The sequence below is a fragment of the Vicia villosa genome, unplaced genomic scaffold (genome assembly GCF_029867415.1).
Source record: "Vicia villosa cultivar HV-30 ecotype Madison, WI unplaced genomic scaffold, Vvil1.0 ctg.000672F_1_1, whole genome shotgun sequence".
Taxonomy (NCBI): domain Eukaryota; kingdom Viridiplantae; phylum Streptophyta; class Magnoliopsida; order Fabales; family Fabaceae; genus Vicia; species Vicia villosa.
In genome coordinates, this window is record NW_026705298.1 from 257,292 (window position 1) to 278,947 (window position 21,656).

The 21,656-nt window shown below is 33.9% G+C and overlaps 2 protein-coding genes and 1 long non-coding RNA gene across 3 annotated transcripts; 1 reads left to right on the forward strand and 2 right to left on the reverse strand.

Annotated features, from left to right (window-relative positions):
• Nucleotides 1–503: 503 nt before the first annotated feature.
• Nucleotides 504–888, reverse strand: LOC131630317 (uncharacterized). Its single transcript, XR_009292302.1, has 3 exons — nt 830–888; nt 676–740; nt 504–581 (listed from the first exon to the last, which is right to left on the reverse strand). It is a non-coding gene; the product is annotated as an uncharacterized LOC131630317 (long non-coding RNA).
• A 4,613-nt stretch (nt 889–5,501) lies between these two features.
• Nucleotides 5,502–7,831, forward strand: LOC131630320 (uncharacterized). The gene is made up of 4 exons (XM_058901105.1): nt 5,502–5,666; nt 6,741–7,274; nt 7,375–7,440; nt 7,552–7,831. The coding sequence occupies exons 1-4, from the start codon at nt 5,547–5,549 to the stop codon at nt 7,609–7,611; spliced, it is 780 nt and encodes a 259-aa protein (XP_058757088.1). The 5' UTR covers nt 5,502–5,546; the 3' UTR covers nt 7,612–7,831.
• A 1,680-nt stretch (nt 7,832–9,511) lies between these two features.
• LOC131630309 (kinesin-like protein KIN-14Q) lies at nt 9,512–14,853 on the reverse strand. Its single transcript, XM_058901093.1, has 14 exons — nt 14,447–14,853; nt 14,291–14,347; nt 13,774–14,205; nt 13,575–13,636; nt 13,291–13,492; nt 13,094–13,170; nt 12,900–12,999; nt 12,515–12,790; nt 12,122–12,407; nt 11,606–11,980; nt 11,385–11,422; nt 11,133–11,296; nt 10,861–10,986; nt 9,512–10,629 (listed from the first exon to the last, which is right to left on the reverse strand). Exons 1-14 carry the CDS (start codon nt 14,538–14,540, stop codon nt 9,847–9,849), a joined length of 3,072 nt encoding a protein of 1,023 aa, XP_058757076.1. The 5' UTR covers nt 14,541–14,853; the 3' UTR covers nt 9,512–9,846.
• Nucleotides 14,854–21,656: the final 6,803 nt, after the last annotated feature.

Here is a 21,656-nt window from a genome sequence, read left to right on the forward strand (position 1 = left end):
CATTCACATCAAGTATATCATTGTGAGTCCAATTCAGCCTCCTTAACCTTAAGTTATCAGGTATATGTCTCCCTCCTAATCCACTAGTCCTCATGTGCCATCCATATCACAACCCTCAAGCTCATCACCTGTCCAAAATTCTCCCATTCTGCCATCATATCAGTCCCCTACACCTCCAGCAAGTGCCAGCACAAGGTAAATTGAAAGTTTGAAAGTATGTATTATACTTACTTGAGCTTCATCTTGTGGTTGCTTCTTTGGTTTAGTTCTTTTGTGCTCCTTCTGCTTCCGCAGGGGTTCATATTTTTTTCTATGCTCCTCAATTTTGTGGACATTAGGCTCAATCTGTGTTGTAAAAATATAATATAATTAGAAACAAAGAACAGACAAAGATTCGTTTAAAATTTGCAGGCTTCCTCGAAACAAAGAAGGAAATAACCTTTTTAAGTGCCACCCTAATCTCTTCGTCGTAGTCTATCCCTGAAGCCACGCGAAGATCACTAAGTGATTCTCTCTAGAGTCCCAAACATAGCCCTTGACAATCCCCGTATTTTATATCCTTTCGCTGAGTCTGGATTAATCTGGAATAAACAATACACCTCTGAGTAAAGTAAAGACATCCATGTCACAACGAAATTTCTCCAATATCGAGTTTTACTGTCGCAACAAACGAACCTTCAAGGCAGTGTCAGCATCACGAATAGCAGCATTTGGTTTCTTCATCTTCATAAACACACTAGCTGAAAATAACAAATTGAGGCTCCAAGTATTGATGCAGTAGGTAAAAGTGAAACAGGCATGTGAGTCTGGAAGATTAATAAGACAGCACCTCTGGTGGCATAAAGTATGGCTGAATGCGGATTCAACAAAATGGTTTTTGTGAGTAAACCAGCATGACACACATAACACCCTACACTTGCATGTTTCAAAACCAGTTGCTGCTGCAACCATCCACTATGCACAATTCCTCTACTCTTCACTCTCTCTCTCTCTGAACACTTTTGGTAATGCTCTTTCCAGCTCAATCTCAACATTGAGATTTGATGGAAAGTTTAAGACCAAAATGAAAGGTAAGTTTGTAAGCTCCAAACCAGTTGCTAGTTCACTGATTTGTTCATCACTTAGAAATGTTTCACTACCAAAGGAACACAATATCACAGATTTTTCTGGAAAATTATCTAGCCATTTTGTCCATTTTTCGTCGAGAACATCGGTCGATGGCTCGGGAACAAGTACTCCAGAAACAAGAACTGGTTTTTTGAGCTGGTTTTGAAAATGATCTATGTAAGGACCTTCAATTTCCCTGCAACTTTTAAACACTATTAGTGAGCATTCACTGAGTATCTGTATGACTCTATCAGAACCAGTAGGGTTGTTGCCATATCTTTGGAAGATCATCATGAAGATTGTTCTTGCTTGAAAGGTTTGAAGGGAAAGAACAGATAAAAGAACTGCTTACAACAATTACATGCAAAGGAACATTGATAACCATTATTCTACATCTAATATTTTTATTGATATAAGAACTTCCCCAATTGCAGTGAACAAAATTGCCACCAAATGACTTACCCTCAACAAAAACCCCAAAATAAGAGTTTCAATGTTCGAATTTCTGAAAATGCAAAACCACAGTTAATTATTAGAAACCTAAAATGGAACAAACATGCATTGAATTTGGGATTGGAAGAAGCTTACCAAAATGAGAGTGAAGAAACGGTGGCGGTGACGGGTTTTGCAATCTTCTGCAAATTTCTGCTTACCGAAACGAGAGTGAGCGAGTGAGCGAAGAAATCCACAGAAACCCTTACCGAAATCCTTACCGAAATGAGAGTGAAGGAAAATTGAAACCGAAAATGAGAGTGAAGGAAAATGAAGATTTACCAAAATGAGAGCGAATAAGTTAGTAAAACTCATGTTAGACTTATGATGTCATTCTAAATAGGCGGCGACGGGTTTTACAAACTTCTGCGCGACTGAGCGAGCGAAGAAATCAAACTTTGGCAGAGTTGAAAGAGTTTCGTGAAAATGGGTTTCGTGAAATCAAACTTTAATCTCGCTAAATGAGTTTCGTGAAATCAAACTGCAGAGTTGAAAGAGTTTTTGAAAATGAGTTTTCTGAAAATGGGTTTTCTGCAAGCGTGCAAAAGTTGATAATGGGTTGTTGAAAATGAGTTTTCTGAAAATGAGTATTATGTTTAGAGTTTTCTAAAAATAAATAAATTTAGAGTATTATATTTCAACTAATATTATAATATTATAACGTTTAAAATATTTTACTCACTCATTAATATGCCACATAGATTATATATTTTGAGTTATAAAATTAAATAAATTTTTTTGTTCATATAAATTTACACCCGTTTTTTTGTTTAAAGGGAGTAATTAAAATTTGATTATAATAACATTTTCAATTTAAACCCGTTTTTAGAAAATAGGGTGTATATTGTCATCTGATAATATTTAAAATGATATTTTATTTACAAAATTGCCACCACATTTCTTATTTACACCCGTTTTTAGTATATTGGGTGTAAATTTTAAAATTATATTAATCTTTTTGTACTAGTGTCTCTCTAGAATTTTCTTTGGACTATACCACTAATACCAACACATGGGCCTAACAATTTATTAGTCCAATTGATCAAAACAAGTTTATGATCCAACACCCCCTCTTAATTATTAGTTTTATGAGGGGGTGTTAAAATCCTTGAGAAATTATGAGTTTATGATATTCATACGGATGACTGAAACAAAACACCTTATAATAGTCAATCTTAGTGTTTTCATTGTAGTCTTTTTTACTATTCTTATCTCATATCTTTTACTTTTCCCTTGACATTCTTATTTGACTTATACATTTTCTTCACGCCCATATCCTTACGCTATTTCATAAGTGAAATGATTTTCCATATATCTTTCTTCTTCACAGATTTCATTTATTTGTCCATTTCATTTATTCATCTCTCATCTTGTAGAGTTTCTTCAAAAGTTATTGATTCATAATTTTCAGAAAGACATAATAGTGTAGGATTATTTATACCTTCAACTTCTTCATAGATATCTTCAAGCCTTTGAGGTGATAATGTGTTTGTGTTGTCATAAATATCTAGAATACTTTATGTACATGCCACTCCCTTTTCACTTGTAGTGTCTTCAAAACTGGATGACATTGGTGAGTGGAACTCTTGTTGAACCTCTCTAGATGTTTCTTCTTTGAATTCTAAAAAGAAATTATATTCTTTTTTTAATACCAAAATCCCATTCTCTTATTCATCAAAGAACACATATCAGCTTATTATAATCTTGTTGTTGTAGCCAAAATTGATTATAATCTTGGTGAGAAAAGAACCAAAATTGGTGACAAGACGGACTTCTTGCTCTTGTCATCAATTTTGGCTCTTTTCTCACCTGAAATATGAACATGGGCTACACTCTCGAAGGCCCTCAAGTGTGAGATACTAGGACTTCTTCCACTCAATGTTTCTTGTGCTGTCTTTCCCCATACACTTCTATTTGGAGATTGATTGGAAAAATATATTGCATATGCCACCGCCTCTGCCCAAAGTTCTTTTGGTAGATTCTTACTTTTGAGCATGATTCGAGCCATGTCAAGAATTGTTCTATTTCTTCTTTCTAAAACACGATTTTGTTGGAGGGATCTTGGAACATCATTTTGTGTTAGAGTTAAGGAATCTTCATCTTGTAATTCTTTATAACCTTTTTCAACAACCTCTCAAACATCGTTTGCTCCAAGAATAGCCTTCATTTTGATATACCAATTATCATAAGTACTACCTTTGAGAAGTAGAACTTGGAAGAATGTTGCCTCATTGTTCGCCGTGATTATAGAGTGAGTTCTTATCAAAACCTAAACTCTGATGCCACTTTGTTGAAAAAGGAAAAAGGATATATTGAGATTTTATCAGGATTTGAAAGGAGAGACTATTTGAGAGAATGATAATTTCTATTGAGAGGATGTTTTACAAGTTTGTTTACTTGCTTCTACTTGCTTTGTTACTACCTTCTACTAGTTTCTAGTAGATTTCTTTACAAATGATAAGTCCTCCATATTTATAATATTTAAGGGAGAGTTCTATATGCATCTATAAATCATTTTAGATATTTTAAGAGAGAGATGAAAGGAGAGTTCTACATACATTTATAAATTATTTTAAATATTTCATGAGAAAGACCGAGAGAGTTCTACACATTTCTCTCTATTACTTACATTATTATTATTATTATTATTATTATTATTATTATTATTATTATTATTATTATTATTGTGACCCACTAATCTACTTCTACCTTTCTCGAATTCTTTCTTTGACCTATACCACTAATACAAACAAATGGACCTAACACTTTATTAATCAATTAATTAGATAAAAAAAAGTTTATAATCCACCAATAATAATAATGCATTTGGTAATATCAATATGACAATTCAATTAGTAATGGATAAGGATATTTGAGTTCAACTACTTATTGATGCAAATGGAGTAAATGAGGTCCTTCATGCAGAAGATATTCAAGCTCAGCTAAAGCTAACCCAAACCCTCCAAATTCAATATCATTTTTGGAAAGAGACGGCCAGTAAATTTCATTCAAGGGAATAGGAGTACAACTTATTTTCACATAGTATCCAAAATCGATATTGCAAAAAAAAACATTCCCATGTTGAGAAATAGTGAGTCTAGAGCCAACTGACATTGAGCAACGTGTGTTAGATGATACCGAGGAAGGGGCCCCACATGACTAATCCGCGGGGGAAAGGGCGTTTTTTACTCCAGCCGGGATCAAACCCGGGTACTAGCCGGTTTCGTTCCTTTTTGGAGAAAGCTCATTTGCCAACTGAGCCAACCCTTTGATTTCACGTTTGAGGCATTTAGAATTAATTATAGATGTTTAAAATTGATTTTGACGTGTTTGGTTGATCTCGAAAAGAATTGATTATGCTTTCCGGAATTGATTCTACATGAAGTTAGAATTTGTAGCTTTTGATTAAACGTGATTTTTACACTAAAATTTATTGTTCGATTCACTTTTGCAAAAATTTCTCCAAACATAAATCACTTTACCTCTAACTCACTTTTATCCAGAATCAATTTTATATAATCAATTCAGTCAAAATCAATTTTATTCACCACAGAACCAAACACACGCTTAATTGTTGTTCAATTAAGATTGTTAGGCGTCTTTTAAGCATTTTCACCACCCTAAAAAACTTAATTTAATGATATTAAAATAACAATTGATATTTTTTACAAATTTGCTCTTAAAGAGATCAAACTAGTGAATATTTCTATCATAAAAAAATTTAGTTCTTAAAAAAATATAAATTTTCAGAAGTATGTTATGTCATTAAATAAAAATAATAAAATTTAAAAAAAATTTAAAACTTATAAAAAGATATAAAGAAATTTCTTTAAAAAGTGTTTGTTATAAAAACTTCAAATTGGGCTGAGTTGATCACATGAAACTTATTGGGCCTCAGCAGGCCCAATCTCTGGTTGGGTTCAATTCATCACCTGCTTGCAGTGAAGATGTCAGCCATGGCTGAACCAGAAGCGAACAACGAAGATGATGATTACATGGGTGACCTTTCTAGGTTTCTTCCTTGCGATTCTATTCAACCTCCAAATCCAAACACTTGTTCAAAAAAGGTAATATTTTTGTTCATTTCGAATAGTTCTGCAATTTGACCTTGAAATTTTAGCTTAGGTTTTGATTTTGTAGATTCTGTAGCTACAATTCATAGGAGAAAATGTTTAATTTTGTTGTGTAGAATCTGTAGTAGAAACTTATGGTGCATGTAGGGTATTAGCAATCTACGCAATCTCAGAAAACTATGGACGGTTAAGAATTAACACGAGAATAAAGCAAGTATGGCCGAGATGAGGATGTTGTGTTTATGTGTGGTAAGACTGGACAGAATAAGATTAGAAATGAAAATATTAAAAGGAATGATGAGGTAGCACGAATAGTAGAAAAATTGGTGGAAATTGGAAAATATACTTATAGCATGTTTGGTTTGGCTTTTGGAATAGTCAAAAGAAGTTTTAGAGGTGTAGAATTGACTCTTGAGTGATTTTGAAGTGTTTGGTACTTCTAAAGTAGAATTGATTCTTGAGTGATTTGAAGGTGTTTGGTACTTCTAAAGTAGAATTGATTCTGCTTAAAGCTAAAATTTGTAGCTTTTGAATTGAAACTAGATTTTGACACTAAAATTTGTAGCTTTTGAATTTAAACTAGATTTTTACATCGAAATTTGTTGTTCAGCTCCCTTTTACATAAACGTATCCCAACATAAATCAATACTGTTAAAATCAATTCTACCGAACTCAATTCTATCAAAATCAATTTTGTCCACCGCCAATTCAAACACAAACTTCGGTGGTTTGGGCATGTAAAGAGAAGACCCGTAGATTCTGTTATAAGGAGAGTAGATCAGATGGACAGGAGTCAAACAGTTATAAGTAGAGAAAGACCTAGAAAAACTATAAGAGAAGTTATTAAGAAAGGTTTCGAGATTAATGATTTGAATAGAAATATGGTCCTTGATAGAATATTATGGCGGAAGTTGATCAATGTAGCAGAACTGACTTAGTAGTATAAGGCTCGGTTGTTATTGTTGTTGTATTCAATTCAAAACATGGGCATGTATCTTTCACTTAGCAATTTATAAGGACTGTGCAAAATTTCATGTTGATAATGATAACTCCCTTGTTACTATGCAGATTTCTGACAAGAAAGGTCCTTCAATAAACTCTTCCAAGAGCCAATTCAAAGCTCTAAACTGGCAAGAACGGCGAAAAATTGAAAGAGAGAGGAAGCAAATACAAGAGGATGAACAAACATTAGCAAAAGTGGAAGCTCCAATACCACAATCCAACATTGGGTTTAAGCTTCTCCAAAATATGGGTTATACTCCAGGTTCCGCACTTGGCAAGGAGGGCTCAGGACGGGCTGAACCGGTCGGGATTGAAATTCGACGCTCACGAGCCGGTATAGGCTTAGAGGATCCTCATAAGGAAAAGAAGAAAAGGGAGGAAATCACAATCCATAGGAAAAGGAAGAATGAGGAGGCTCTGATGGAAGAATTTGGGTCTAGGCAGAAATCGCGTTGGAAGAGTAGGAGAGTTATTGTTAATTTTAATAAGGCTAAGGCTGCTCTTGACCAATTGGAGAATCGGGAAATTGTGGAGCCACCAAAGAACGAGGATGATGCCGAGGGTGAAGATGAAGAAGAGGAAGAAGAAATAACAGAAGAGGTGTGTGACTTAATAATACATATTAACTTCATTATTATTGAACTTGGTTATCTTATCCGTTTTTGAATCGATTGCAAATTTGACAATGAAATGAATGCAGGACTTGCTCGATGTTTTGATGAAACTGAGGGACGAGTTCAATTACTGCCTCTTCTGCGGATGTAAAGTAAGCAAACATGTGATTTAATTAAAAATATTTTCTTATATTTTCAAAAGACGAAACCGCAATGGAATATTCGATACAAATTGACTTTTTTTTCCCTTCTTATTTCTCCAGTATGAATCAAGTTCTGCTCTCTTGGATAACTGCCCTGGAATCAATGAAGATGATCACTGAATTTAACGTCTCTTAGTACAACAGAAACTATCTTGTTTGCTCTTTTTGTCAAGCAATCATTGATAACTGTAAATGCATATAGGGAACCTTGTGCTGGAAATTTGTTAGTGCATCTATCTATCTATCTCTCTGAGTTTAGTCATCTCAATTTGGTAAATTATGACTTTGTTAATCTGTCATTTGATTGATGCTGGAAATGAACTAATGCATTCTAAAGAAATATTTATTTCTAGAAATGTCATGTTCCAAGAACGCATTCTTTCATATATTGGTTTTTCTAATTCTATGAGTGATAATTGGGAATTTTTGCCTTCTGCTTAGAATTTTCAAAGACATATTCCTAATGTTGAAACTTCAATTCAGAAGTCTACTAATTCAATTGACCAGGATGTTCTTGATGACTCAAACACTAACCTATCTTACCAGTTACCATCCATTATCAACCATATACCATGCAATTATCATTCGTGATAGTGATCAACCACAAACTCGTGCATATTTTAATTATGATACTCATCAATCACAAATATCTACACTTAGGAGTGTTTGTGGTACGGTTTGAGTGATTTTGATGCTAAAATTTATCCGAAACGCAAGAGAAAAAAATGTATAGTTCGATTTGATTCGGTTGATTTTTAAAAATAAAATCAAACCAAAACAAACCAAATCAATTCGGTTTGCTTTGATTCGGTTGATTCAATTTTTTACAAGATTATTATTGAGTCATACATATACATATAAAGGAGAACATAACTTTATATTTTGTCATTTTATACATTATCAAGTAACAAATAACAATGTCAATGAATACAAATTACAACATTATTTCAGCATCAAATAAAAATAACAATGTATTATAAAATACACATCACCTAAACCAAAACTAGGCTATCCATCCCACGACACATGAGAGAAACACTTCAATCCTATATTGAACCTTTAAAGCACGACACTTTCTCTCAAGACAACCTTTAAAGCACGACACTTTCTCTCAAGACAGCTAAAACGCGCCTCCTACTATTAGAAAACTCAGTCACGACAGCACTAAATAAACTTTCATTAAAATCATTATATCCAAGTATCCTCCCTTAGAACTACTTACATATCATAATTGAACGAGGTTAAGACGTACAAACAAATGAAAAGATTTAAAAGGAATGAACAAGATTTAAAAACTTATATTTCATTTACAAGCACATCTACTAATCTTATCCAATATCAGAAAGTCCTTCATTTAATTGTGGGATTGAAGTCATTTCTAAAAATGTATCAAATATATCAACATAATGTGGTTCAATTTGGTTCGGTTTGCAAAATACAAACCGTAAATTGAACTCAACTGTACGGCTTTGTTAAAATATCATTCAAATACAATTAAACCAAATACGATTTTTTGTAATTTTTGGTTTGGTTCGATTCGATTAAAGATTTTCAATTGAGCTGACTTGGTTTTGTATACTCCTACTTGCACTTGTCATTCAACATTCTGAAAGAAGACTTATGTATGTAACACATCAAACAATTTTCCAAACCATTCATCCACAAGTATGAAATATCTTATTTGTTAAAATTTATCACACACTATAAACCAAAAACATATGTTGATGTTATCAAATTTTAATAATGGAACCAAGTTATGAAAGATGAATTTGTAGCCCTTGAAAGTGTTGGACGAGTGACTTCAAATACAAGAGAAGGTGAACTGTGTTGATTTGAAAAACGATCTTCAAATAAAAATTCTTTAATAAAATTAGAGTTTAAAACAATTTGTGAAACAATAATTTTCTTTCTTTCTTTGTCTTCTCTCTTTTTCTCATGTAAGAAAAAAAAACCTCTAAAACCGACACATCATAATATGTGTTTCATTGTCAATGGTGGAATTTGATTAATTACATGTTCAATTCATGAAGTAAAACGTCTAGATTATAGGAATAATTATAGGAATTCAAATGAAAAGAATACACAGTAGTTATTCTAACAGTCAACTCTAGAGATGTGGCTTCACTGTTTGAAGTCAAAGAAAAATTACACATCCCACATGCAGAATTTACAAGACACTTGCTCCATTCTCCCATCAAGTTTTAAAAACAAATTAGTACTGTCTCATTTCACATGAAAAATGAGATACATTTTCCATAACCTTAAAAAACACACAACAAATCAATTAATCTATCCACACAAGAAATCCTTTTAAAAACTAAAATTTATTTTAAAAAAACAAGATCACCTCATCTTTTATATCCATCCCCTTTCCTTGTCCTTATGACTATTCTTCTGTTCTTTAGCACCTCCACCTCTTCTGCCATTTCCAGCTTGCACCCCTCTTTGTGCCAATTTCCCTCTACTTCCAATAGAAACTCTCAGTTTCTCCATTCCTACATTTACACCACCAACTTTTCTCATATGTTGTAGTGGAGACTTCACCTGACCTTTTCTGTGTGTGCTTCTTCTTAATATGCTCCCGATCTTCTTAACACCGCTTTTCACTTCTTTAGGACTCTCGCAATGACCTTGTAATGGTTGCATTGTTTTTGATTCCTCGATGACATCTTGGTTTGTTAACTTTGGTATGAATGGTGTTTGAAAATGTGTTAAACTTGGGAGAGGAATCAGAGAGTTCCTCCTTGAAGTAGTTGCAGACGGAATGCCTCGCGGTGTCATTGTGCATAAAGAAGCTCTTGCTGTCCTTTTTGGAAGTAGCGACTTGTTATCGGCCATGTCAGGATTGTTTTCTTTCTCGTTCTGATCAATGTACTTGATGGAGCTTTCTATTGTAGAAAAGGGTATATTGTAAGGTTTTGAGATGATGTTCTCCATTAAGGGTCTAGCTGAATTTCCGCCACTTGTTGGATCGTTACAATTCTTGAGAGTTGCTAATGGTCGATTCGCGAGTGGTGTTGGTCTTAAAATTGAATTGTTTTGCTCTTGATTCATTTGATGCTGCTCAGCTATCTTTGAGTCTACATGTTGACGCGCTAGCTTTCTCTCAATCATAAGCTGTGATTCCAGTTCCTTCACCTTCAAAATTTTGTAATATGTATAAGATACCCTAAATCATAAGTTGTAATGTATAAAGGAGAAAAATAAAAACAAATTTGTGCTATATTTGGATTGTTCGATATTGTTTGAGAGAGCTTATAGATGAAATAGCTTATGGTGTGTCCATAAGCTATTTACAGCTTACTTCCATAACTTGTTCAAAATAGATTATGAAAACAACTTATAACTTTATAAGATTTAATATGTTACCTTGTCTTGAAGACTTTTGTTTTTATGATCCCTTTCCTTCATTTTGAACTCTAATCCATGGATTGTATCCTCCATCTTCTTGATTTGAAAATCCTTAAGTTTTAGCTCTTGTTTAGTTTTGTCAGCCTAAATATAAATAACATGTAAGCAATGAAACAAATTGAAAATGATGAACAAATCGACAATGAAACAAATTGAAAATGATGAACAAGTCGACTGTGAAACAAACTATATATTACACAAAATGAAACAAAATATTACAACAATCATACCATCTGTTTGTGTTTCAGAAGTTCAATGGTGTCCCACTGTTTTTTTGCCGGGCCCAATTCTATTCCTCTTACTCTACTAGCAAAGTTCAAAGAGCAAATCGTTTCGCTCAAATCATTTTCATTAGGACTGATTTGTACAAACATGAGTGCCTTTGAATCTCCTCCTACAGAAACAAGATTGTTCATCAAGTTCAATAATCACATTTGCACAGAATTGTACCTAATGGACAACTGAATCTTCTAAATAAGTACCTAATGAGTCTTGCAGCAAGTGTGTAAGCTTGGAGTTCCTGTATAGTGAAGAACAATGGATCTTCAATACTGACAATAGACCAAGACCCGTTTGGATAAACTATGTAATTAAACACTTATAGGACAGGTGCTTATTATCTAAGCTATAATTTATGAATTGTAATGTTCATAGGCTGTTTCAAATTTCAAAATTTATGATTGAAAAAAAAAACGATGATAACCTGAAAGGGATGTGTGAACTTTTAGTTGCGAGAGCTGAAATGACATCGCCAAGTGCAGAAAGAGACCTATTAATATTTTGTGTCTCCTTCAATCTATCACCTTGTACTTCTGTCTTTGCAACCCTTTCGCTGCCAGCTAGGTCCACAAGCCATAACTTGCTTCTAGTGTGTTCTCCATTCAACAAATTTTCTCCCTTAACCATGACACAGTGAATGCAGTGAGATCGACTACTATGCTCGTTCGCATTGGTTGAGCTTACAGCCCTTGCATTGCTACCAGTTTGTAGGACATCCCACACTTCAGTCATGTTGTTCACATGTGCCTCAACCAAACCTGGAATATGCATTCCTTCACCAGCTTGCCTTATCTCCAATCTACATTTAACCACAATTTGTTACTTACCAAAAAAACTACGAGAACAAACAAAGCTAAGTATGGCTTTCCTTTAAAAACGAAATTTAATCTCTTAAAAACTTCCACCTCTGCTAAAATAACAAAATGGTTTGTTAGTTTACCGTCTTGCAGACATTCCTGGATGATTTCCTGAAACCAACAAATCTCTTATTTGCTCATTGTACACTTCCAAGACACTTACGGAGATATCATAACTGTAGAGGGTTTGTCTTTCCTTGATTATATCAAACATTTTCTCTAGAGTCCTGAAATTAACTCCACGAGCCTCTTCTGTTCCCTCCATTGTGAAGGTTTTTCCTGTACCAGTCTGTCCGTATGCAAAAATGCATACATTGTATCCATCTAAAACCGAGGTTGCAAATGGTATAGTGTCTTCAAAGATATCAGCTATAAAGCAATACAATTAAAATGTGTCAAAATGGGAATTTATCATCAATTCAACACGAAATACAAAAGAAAAAGTATATATATGGAGTTAATGCTTCATTAATTACCTTGTTCAATTTGAGGGCCAAAGACAGCATCAAATTTAAAAGTCTTTTTCGAAGATCCGTTTGACAGAACAGTAAGCTCGCCCTCTTTAGAAGAATCAAAATCTAAGGCCACTGTGGCTCCTCCTTTGATCTCTTCGGCATTGAGTGGCCTACACCGGCAAAAGACCCTTATGTTTCCTCTCAACTCTAATACCTTATTGTAAAGCTCTTTTTGAATCTTAGTCCCTTCTATATATTTGGACTTGAGATCTTCATTTAACTCTAGTTGTTCATTCACTTTAAAAAGAGAAACAAGAAGAAAATAAAATTAGCACAAACGCAAAAGGAAAAACTAAACAAATATAACATTGAGATTCATAATGCCACAATGTGTAAGAGTAATTACTTTTAGACTTGATAACGCGCCCCAATTCGCTTATATCTGCTTCATATTTCTTGTATGCCTCCGCTTCTTCTAATAGCTTAATATGTTCCGTTTTCATAATCTATACACAATGAAATCGATAAACACATTATAAATATAATTTTCTCTTTTAAACTTTGCTTGTCATTGATTCAACTCTGTTCGGATACCGGTACCTTCAATCTTCTCGTCATGTCTCTCAGTGTTGTAAACCACTTACTTTTCTCTTTCACTTGTCCCTCAATAGCAAATGCTGCAAGACCAAGAATAAAATCACACGAATGATTATTTACGATTATTAATAGTGTAAACTTTTAAAACTAAACTCTAAGTATATTAGTTATATATTAAGTTGAGAAAGGAGAACGCTTACCTAAAGACCCTACGTGCATCGACTTGCGCATTAGCTCGTCCTGAAGCTCCTTTAAGGAGTTCAAAGCTTCTTGACATTCAGTACGTTTTTTATGATTCTCCTTCTTGAGCTCCCACAACTCCCTCTTTGTTACTGCCAGCTCTTTCGTCTGACACTCGAAATCTCTTTTCAGCTTCAGAAACTTCTCTTCTACTCCAACACTCTACAACATTATCGTTTGAGATCAGACACATTTTCCTGATCAAAGTAAGAAAATTATCACTTTTTAATACATAGAAACATACTTGTGAGAACTCCAACTCTGCTTCCTGAGACTCTCCAGTGTCTTCCGTCATTTCATTATCTCCTGAATTTAATGCAAATTTTTGTTGTAAAAATGCAATGTAGACTATAACCAGCAAAAAAATTCACAGTATGTAGAGCTAATAGTTCAAAAATTCAAAAACATTGTTTACAACAAGAGATACCGAGAATTGAACTCACCGGGAGAGCAGTCTTGCAGTGACTCGACTTTAGTTACCGGCGGTTGACGAAGCTCAAAGGAGGCTTCAGGTGATAGTAATTCCTCTTCCGGTTCAAAAGTTTGACACACATTCGAGAATTTAACCATTGGAGTCTTACGAACTTTAGAAACAACTTCAACTTCAGACTCGTCGATCCCATTCTCAAAAGAAAGCTCCATAGATGAATCCAAATTACAGCAATTTTTGCTCTTCAACATCACCGGAGAGTCACAATAACTGATTCCAGCAATATCCGGTGAGCCAGAACAGACCACCAGATCCGGTGAAGTCATCGAAAACCCTAATATCGACCGTTCCGAAACAATTGGATCATCATCAACCAAACTTTTCACAATTGGATCATCGAATTGCACACTACCCCGTTCGGAGATTTCATTTTCCCGAGACAATCCTACACCAATAACACAAAAAGATATAATCTTGATAACCCATCAAAAACAATCAAATATTCAAATTTCATAAACTAGGGTTCTCACCACAAGATTGAGGATCAGTCGCCATAGCTGAATTCAATTTAGATGTTTGTAAAACCCCTAAAAGAAATCAATTCAAAAGGGTACACGATTTGAATCATGTAATTAAAAGTTCTGAAGTAAAAATTCAATTTTGATTAGACCCAAAAAGATTCTTACCAGTGGAAATGGATTCTGGTTGCTGTTGATGAAAAGAAGCGTCAGTGAGAAGAAGAGGGTCATGATCATAGTGATTCCATCCTTTATCTTCCATGGATAAAATAGTGCACACCAACCGTTTGAACTTTTGAAAAACTGAAATTAATAATAATGATAATAATAATAATAATAATGGTGATTTCTTTTTAGGAAGGTTATAATGATGGTGAAAAAGGGAATGTTTTGGTTACGAAAAATGAAGATTTGTGAAAAGTTTCCTAACTGAGAAAATTTGACCGTTGAAGGGTTTGAAATTTGAAGAGTGAGAAGCGGGTGAAGATATTGTTGGTGGAGGTTATGCTTTGTGCTTTGGATTCTGACTTTGGATATTGGATTGGAGCACAACAAAGTACACGTGACGTTACACTTTTCTTTTTTTGCTTTGAATTTGGGAGGGAGAAACAATGATTTTTATTGACTCATTAAGGGTATGTTTGGTTGGAGAGAAGTTGGTAAGAGAGAGTTAGCAGAGAGAGAAGTTGGAAAGAAATGCACTCTTTCTCTTGTTTGGTGGACAATGAAATAGCAAGGAGAGATCCAAATATAATGGGTCCCATCAATATTTCCAATCTTCTCTCTTGAGCGAAGAAACATGAAGGATACATGTTGTTTTTTTAACTTTCCATATATACCCTCATTCTTTTTGTTCAAATGTCACTTTATAATATAGGTGAGAAACAATATTGTCAATACATATTATAAATGGTAGAGAAACAAAAAATATGCACAACAATAATAAATTAATAATAATAATAATAATATATAATACTACTGGTTTTTTTTCTTTTTACCTAAAACAAATTGGTAGACCAATTATTACGTAACATAATTTAAATCTATTTACAAAATTCATTATATAAACTAATATAAATTTATTTATAATGAAAATAAAAAAATTTTAACTAAGAAATATTAAAATAATATTTAAAGTTAAAAATAAAAATCAAGTAATTTATTTAGCACATATTATTATTTAAAAATTAACTAATAAAATTAATAAATTTATTTATTTTAACCAAGGACATTTATGTCTTTATAATAAAATAAAACACTTCTTTCTCTTCTATTTCTCTCTTCTTTCTCTTATACCAAACACTACATCAAATCTACTCTACTTCTCTTCTTTTTCTCTCTTTTCACACTCTTTCTCACATCTTTCTCTCTTTTCAACTTCTTCTCTCTTCCAAACATACCCTAAGGGTGTGTTTGGTTGAGAGAAGAAGTTGAGAAGAGAGAAAGAGATGAGAGAGAGTGTGAGAAGAGAGAAATAAGTGAGAAATAGAGAAGATTTGATGTATTGTTTGGAATAAGAGAAAGAAGTGAGAAATAGAGAAGAGAGATTTACAATAATTTTGTGAAATGACAAAAATGCCCATATCTAAAAACATTTCATACTAATAATAAAATACAAAAATATATTTTTTAATTTTTATTTTACAATTAATTATATTACTTATATATTTGTTGTATATTTATTTAATTTTACTTATTTTAATTTAAATTATTGTTGTTATTATTACGTCATTTTTTATTTTAATTTTTAAATCAATTTTTTTTATCAACATGCTATTACGTTAGAATCTGGTCTTAAAATATTTGAAGTAATTTTATTCTTAAAAAAATATTCTTATAAATATTATATATTGGTGTAAAAATCTTTACAATTGATTTTTAAAAGATTAAGAGGGCTATAATTGAAAAAATAATTAAAGAGCAAGTTTCCATCACATTTCTTCTCATATGAGAGAAGAGTATAAAAAGGTGTGGGTCCCACTAAAATTTGGTCTCTCTATCCTATTTCTCTGCACACCAAACAAGAGAAGTTGGACATCTCTCCCCTATTTCTCTCTTTGCTAACTCTCTCTTCTTGATTTCTCTTAAAACAAACACAGCATAAAGGAAAAAAATGTAATTTGTCTTGTTTTGGTGTAAAAGAATAAGTCTAGAAACATAATATCTATAACACATATTTTAACACAAAAAAAATGGTTTATTTAATGTGTATTTACAATTTAGTATGATTTTAATAATAATATCATTAGAAAAATTAGTGTTATAGTAAAATATAAGTATTTTTATAATGTATATACAGTATTATTTTTGTCTCTCTGAGTTTTATTTGACCATTTCTAATATATTTTTAGACTTAAATGCAATTATAACCCCCAAATTTCTCAATTGTTTGATTTTGGTCTTTCATATTTCAATTGTTTTATTTTAGTCTCCTAAGTTTTCTAATTGCTTAATTTTGGCCCTCTAAATTTCAATTGCTTAATTTTGACCCCTCAAGTTTGCCCCCTTTTGCATTTGATAGTCTCCTAATGATATGTAGACTAAATTTCTCTTTTTGTTGTTTTTTCTTTTTATTTTTTTAATTTCCTTCTTTATAATTTTATTTTTCTTCTCTTTTTAATAGTTAAGCTTTAAATGTAATATTTTGATAATCTTAAATATTTTATTCAACTTATAATATACAGACAAACATGCAATATCCCTTATAAAAAATTGAAATTCTATATGACTAATAGAATTGCTAGACTTTGAGACTTTATGCTTAACTATGAGGGAGTGAGGAATGCTAGCAACACTCTCTTTTGAATACTCTCTCAAACACTTCCTTTTTTATTGGTTGAAACATGTGTGGGTCTTACTACTTTATGTGAGACTTATTTTCAAAGTGAGGGGCCCACACATATATCAACCAATAAGAAAGTGAGTGTTTGAGAGAGTGTTCAAAAGAGAGTGTTGCTAGCACTCCTCATGAGGGAGTTAATGGCCAAAGAGTTTGTTATCTTAATTAGTTAGTGGTCTATTTTATTTTGTCAAAATAATTTACCATTACGCATATATGAAATATTTAAGATTTTTTAAATATTATTTTCAAAGTTTAACTATTAAAAAGAGAAGAAAAAATAAAGTTGTAGAGAAGACAATTAAAAAAATAAAATAAAATAACAAAAATAGAGAAATTTAGTCTACATGTCATTAGGGGACTATCAAATGCAAAATGGGACAAACTTGAGGGGTCAAAATCAAGCAATTGGAACTTAGGGGGTCAAAATCAAGCAATTATAAAACTTGAGGGACCAAAATCAAACAATTGAAATATGGGGGACCAAAATAAGCAATTGAGAAATTTGGGGGGCCAAAACTGCATTTAAGCCATATTTTTAAAAAGATTTAGTTTATGTATACACTTAATTCGTTTATTATGTGGAATCAATAAATATATTTGAATTTAATAGTAACTATCTTTAAAATAATATATGTTATGGTTGGCTAAAGGCCGAAATAGTTAAGGTTAAATTTGTCTCATGTCTATTCTTCTTGATTCAAGGTATAAAAGTCGATTCATACAACAACAACAAAAAATATTTTCTTTATCTCCACTTTTTATTATACTCAACTTGAATCTTGAACTGTCTGGGCAGTGGAATGTTAACCTTAGAGGTCCACCCCCGTTATCGTATCGAAAATCAGCATCGTCGGTTCAAGATCATTAGTTCGTCAACTACATTCAATTCGGGTTCCTTAACAGAATAGTGGCACCGCTTATGGGAACTGATTTCTAATTTTTGCGAAATTTCACTACCGGGTTAATCCTGATCTAAAGTGAGATCTCTACTGGAAGTAAAAAGATCGAAGACGGTAAATTTGAAAGTCATGTCTAAGATCCTCAATCCATCTCTTGAATCAGTCGATCATCGGTTATCAGTGATCGACGAATTCTACGACACCGCATCATCCAGCACCTGTCCTTTGCTAGATTGCCTTCTACTTAAGGAAAACTTTGATACGCATCTAATTCTGTGGGTATCAATTGGAGTTATGATTCCTAGATCGCGAAAAGTTCATAGAATTCCAAACTTCGATCTAAATTTGATTCTCGCGGTCACCATTGTTGTTCAAAACCTAACAGGATTCCTCATAGATGACAGAAGCTCTTGCAACATCATTTACGCTGACATAGGGGAGTTGTTAGGCATCCAACGAGAAAATATAAATTTGTATAGTGGAGGAGATTTTTTAACCTTTAACGATTCAATAACTCACTCTCGGGAATGATAGATCTAATAGTAACGGTTGGAGAAGGGGCGAGCGACAGAAAGGTAATCCTCAACTTCCTTGTAGTATCGTTCAAAAGTGCCTTCAGAGGTATTCTGGGAAGATCCTTCTTGGCAAAGCTAGATGTAGTGGCGTTGCCGGTCCACTTGAAAGTAACATATCACGATATGGAAGGAAGGTCGGTCACTGTGAGGGTCGACCTAAAAGAAACTAGGTGAGTCCTATAGTGTATCCAAAGAAACATTCTCGCATTGATACTAGGGTATGAAGAAGACCCGAGGACTTGTGGAGTACTACGACCTTCGACCTAGACGCGCGTGAAGAGGAAGTTAGGCCTATTATAGACTGAGAGTTTGAATCTGTCCTTCTTGGTGATAATCCCATGTAGTTAGTGAAGATAGGATTCGGGCTTCCCCCAGGAGTAAGGTCCACGTTGATTGAATGTCTTCAAGCGATCGCAGACCTCGTTGCAATTTCACCATACCAGATGCCCGAAATTGACCTTAGTATGGCATGCCTCGATTAAATGTATATGTCAATGCTTGTTATGTCTCTCGGTGATGGAGGAGGCAATCCCCAGAAAAGGGTGAATCCACCGCGAGCACAGTGAAAGATCTATTGGACACCATATCCATCTTATAGACAAAGTATACGAAATGGCTCTCCAATGTTGTTCTAGTCAAGAAAGCCTTGGGGAAGTGGAGAATGTATGTTGATTATATGGATCTCAATATAGCTTTCCTAAAGGATTCTTACTCGCTCCCGAATATTAACAAACTTGTAGATAACTCGGACGGTTACCAGTTGTTATCCTTCATGGATGTGTACTCCAAGTACAATCAAATACATATGTTCAAGCCCGACCGAATAAATACATCATTCATGACAGAGCAGGCCAACTACCACTTCAATGCCATGCCATTTGGATTAAAGAACATCGGCGTGACATGTCAGAGGATGATGAATAAGATCTTCCAAGCAGGTATAAGGGAGACGTTGGAGGTGTACATGGACGACATGATTGTGAAATCTATCCAGGAAAGACTGCACACCCAACATCTCTAGATGGTGCTTAGGAGTTTTTATCAGTATAATATGAGACTCAACCTAGAAAAAGTGCACTTTCAGAATAAAAGTTGACAAGCTCCTAGGATTTTATCTAACCGAACGAGGAATCGAAACAAACCCCGATAAGTGTTAGGAATTAATCTGAATGAGCTCGTCGGCATCGAAAAAGGAGGTCCTGAAGCTAAATGATATGTTGACTGCCTTAAACAAGTTCATATCAAAATATGCCCTACTCGTTTTAAATTTTCCCAAGACCGATTTTGAGTGGATAACTGATTGCAAAGAGGAATTTGAATCTCTGAAGAAAACTATGGCTACACCACTGGCGCTTAATTGGACACTTTCATGGGAGAAATTGTATTTATACCTAGTTGTTGCTGAGTATCGGTGGGCGTCATTCTGATTAGAGAATCTGATGTTAGCCAAGGCCTTGTGAACTTTGTGTCGAAGGCCCTAGTACCTTCAGAGCTAGATCATGTGTAGGGTGTTTAAAAATGGATCATCTAACAGTCGAGCAAGTGGTGCAGGCATAATCTTGGATAATAGTTATGTGCTCGTGGTAGAGGTTTCCTTGAGGTTCAAATTTTCTACATCCATTAACCAAGTAGAATATGAAGCAGTAATTGCTCGATCATGCTAGCCGAGGATATAGGGACCGAATGCGTCAAACTGCGAACATATTTCCAATCGGTGCTTCCCAAATAAGAGGAGAGGCCCAGGCTAAGGACCTTTGTTGCAGCGATACCTTAAGATGGCTATCGGAGAATTGGAAAATTTTAGAGCGTCCAAAATTGCCATGTGCCTCGAGAAGAGAACACATGTGTTGACGTGTTATCTTGGTTGGTCATTGTCGCACCCTAAATTTTGACCTAAGTTTTTATCTGATTCATTCGCATTAGCATCAATCGATTCATCTGCATCTAGAATAAGTTTCAATTTCACACGTTGCGTTTCTAATAAGTATGAAATTCACAGTTAATTTGTCATCTTTTAATTTTTGCATTAAAATCAATCATAATCATATTTTTTGCATATTGAATTAAATTTGCATCTTGAATCTAATTTTATCATTGCATATTTTATTTACTTTTAAAAAAAAATAAAAAAATTAACTTGCATTTTCTTTTTTTGAAATTCTACTTAGATTGGTTTAATGATTAAATCATTATTTAATTATTATTGTTAATTTAAATTAGAGTTAAGGAAAAGCCCATACATTTCATTGAATAGAAAGAAAATTTGTTTTTTGTTTTCCTCTTCTACAATAGGCCCATTACATAAAAAAAGAAAAAAAGAAAATTTGCTCTGTGCCCCCTTTGTTTTTCCACGCCTCTGATACTACTGCTCCATCACCAGACCTGCATACCCTGCTCTCCAAACCAGTCCAAAAATACTCTGCAGCAATACTCCAAAACATTCATCTAAATAGCCAAACAAAACCTGCACAAGAAAAAGCAACTTATCAGTACATCAAAGTATTCAAATGCTCTCCGGGTTTCCCCCCCAATTTTCATCCCAAAACCCTAATCAGTTACCCTATAAAAACACCAACAATCAGCACAACAAGGGGGGAGGAGGGAGCCACCAATAATCAAACCTAAAACCTCTGCTAAATCCCTCATCAACTGCCTCTCAAAACAAAACTCTGCCAAAGAAAAGAAATGCTGATAACATTACTCGAATATCTCTCACGGTTCTAACCCCACACACATTTTGTCAACCTCAAATTCAAATACACATTCTCCTTCAACAGATCCAAAACCTCATTGTAAATCTCACCATTTTAACCATACTCACGCAACCCTTTTCAACAACAAACCGCAACTCACCAAAACAAAACATTCAACTTCAACACCTCAAACTCTCATAAACCTTAAACTTCAACCTTACACTCATCTCACATTACCATAGACAGATCCTTCAAACACTCAGCACACAAACGTAACACAAACACGCTCACTCCCCTCACTGTGTCTTCAAAAACTGAGTCACGCTCAAGCTCGAAATTCACTCGCAAACACATCTATTCAGCAAGCCG

What these genes read in the sequence shown, in the direction of transcription:
- LOC131630320 (XM_058901105.1), top strand. Translation starts at nt 5,547, where the DNA reads ATGTCAGCCATGGCTGAACCAGAAGCGAACAACGAAGATGATGATTAC. An exon ending in CAAACACTTGTTCAAAAAAG is followed by an intron (nt 5,667 to 6,740) that starts GTAATATTTTTG and finishes GTTACTATGCAG; the next exon opens with ATTTCTGACAAGAAAGGTCC. An exon ending in GCCTCTTCTGCGGATGTAAA is followed by an intron (nt 7,441 to 7,551) that starts GTAAGCAAACAT and finishes TTATTTCTCCAG; the next exon opens with TATGAATCAAGTTCTGCTCT.
- LOC131630309 (XM_058901093.1), bottom strand. Translation starts at nt 14,540, where the DNA reads ATGGAAGATAAAGGATGGAATCACTATGATCATGACCCTCTTCTTCTC. An exon ending in ACTGCAAGACTGCTCTCCCG is followed by an intron (nt 13,637 to 13,773) that starts GTGAGTTCAATT and finishes CATTAAATTCAG; the next exon opens with GAGATAATGAAATGACGGAA. An exon ending in AGTTCACACATCCCTTTCAG is followed by an intron (nt 11,423 to 11,605) that starts GTTATCATCGTT and finishes TTCACTATACAG; the next exon opens with GAACTCCAAGCTTACACACT.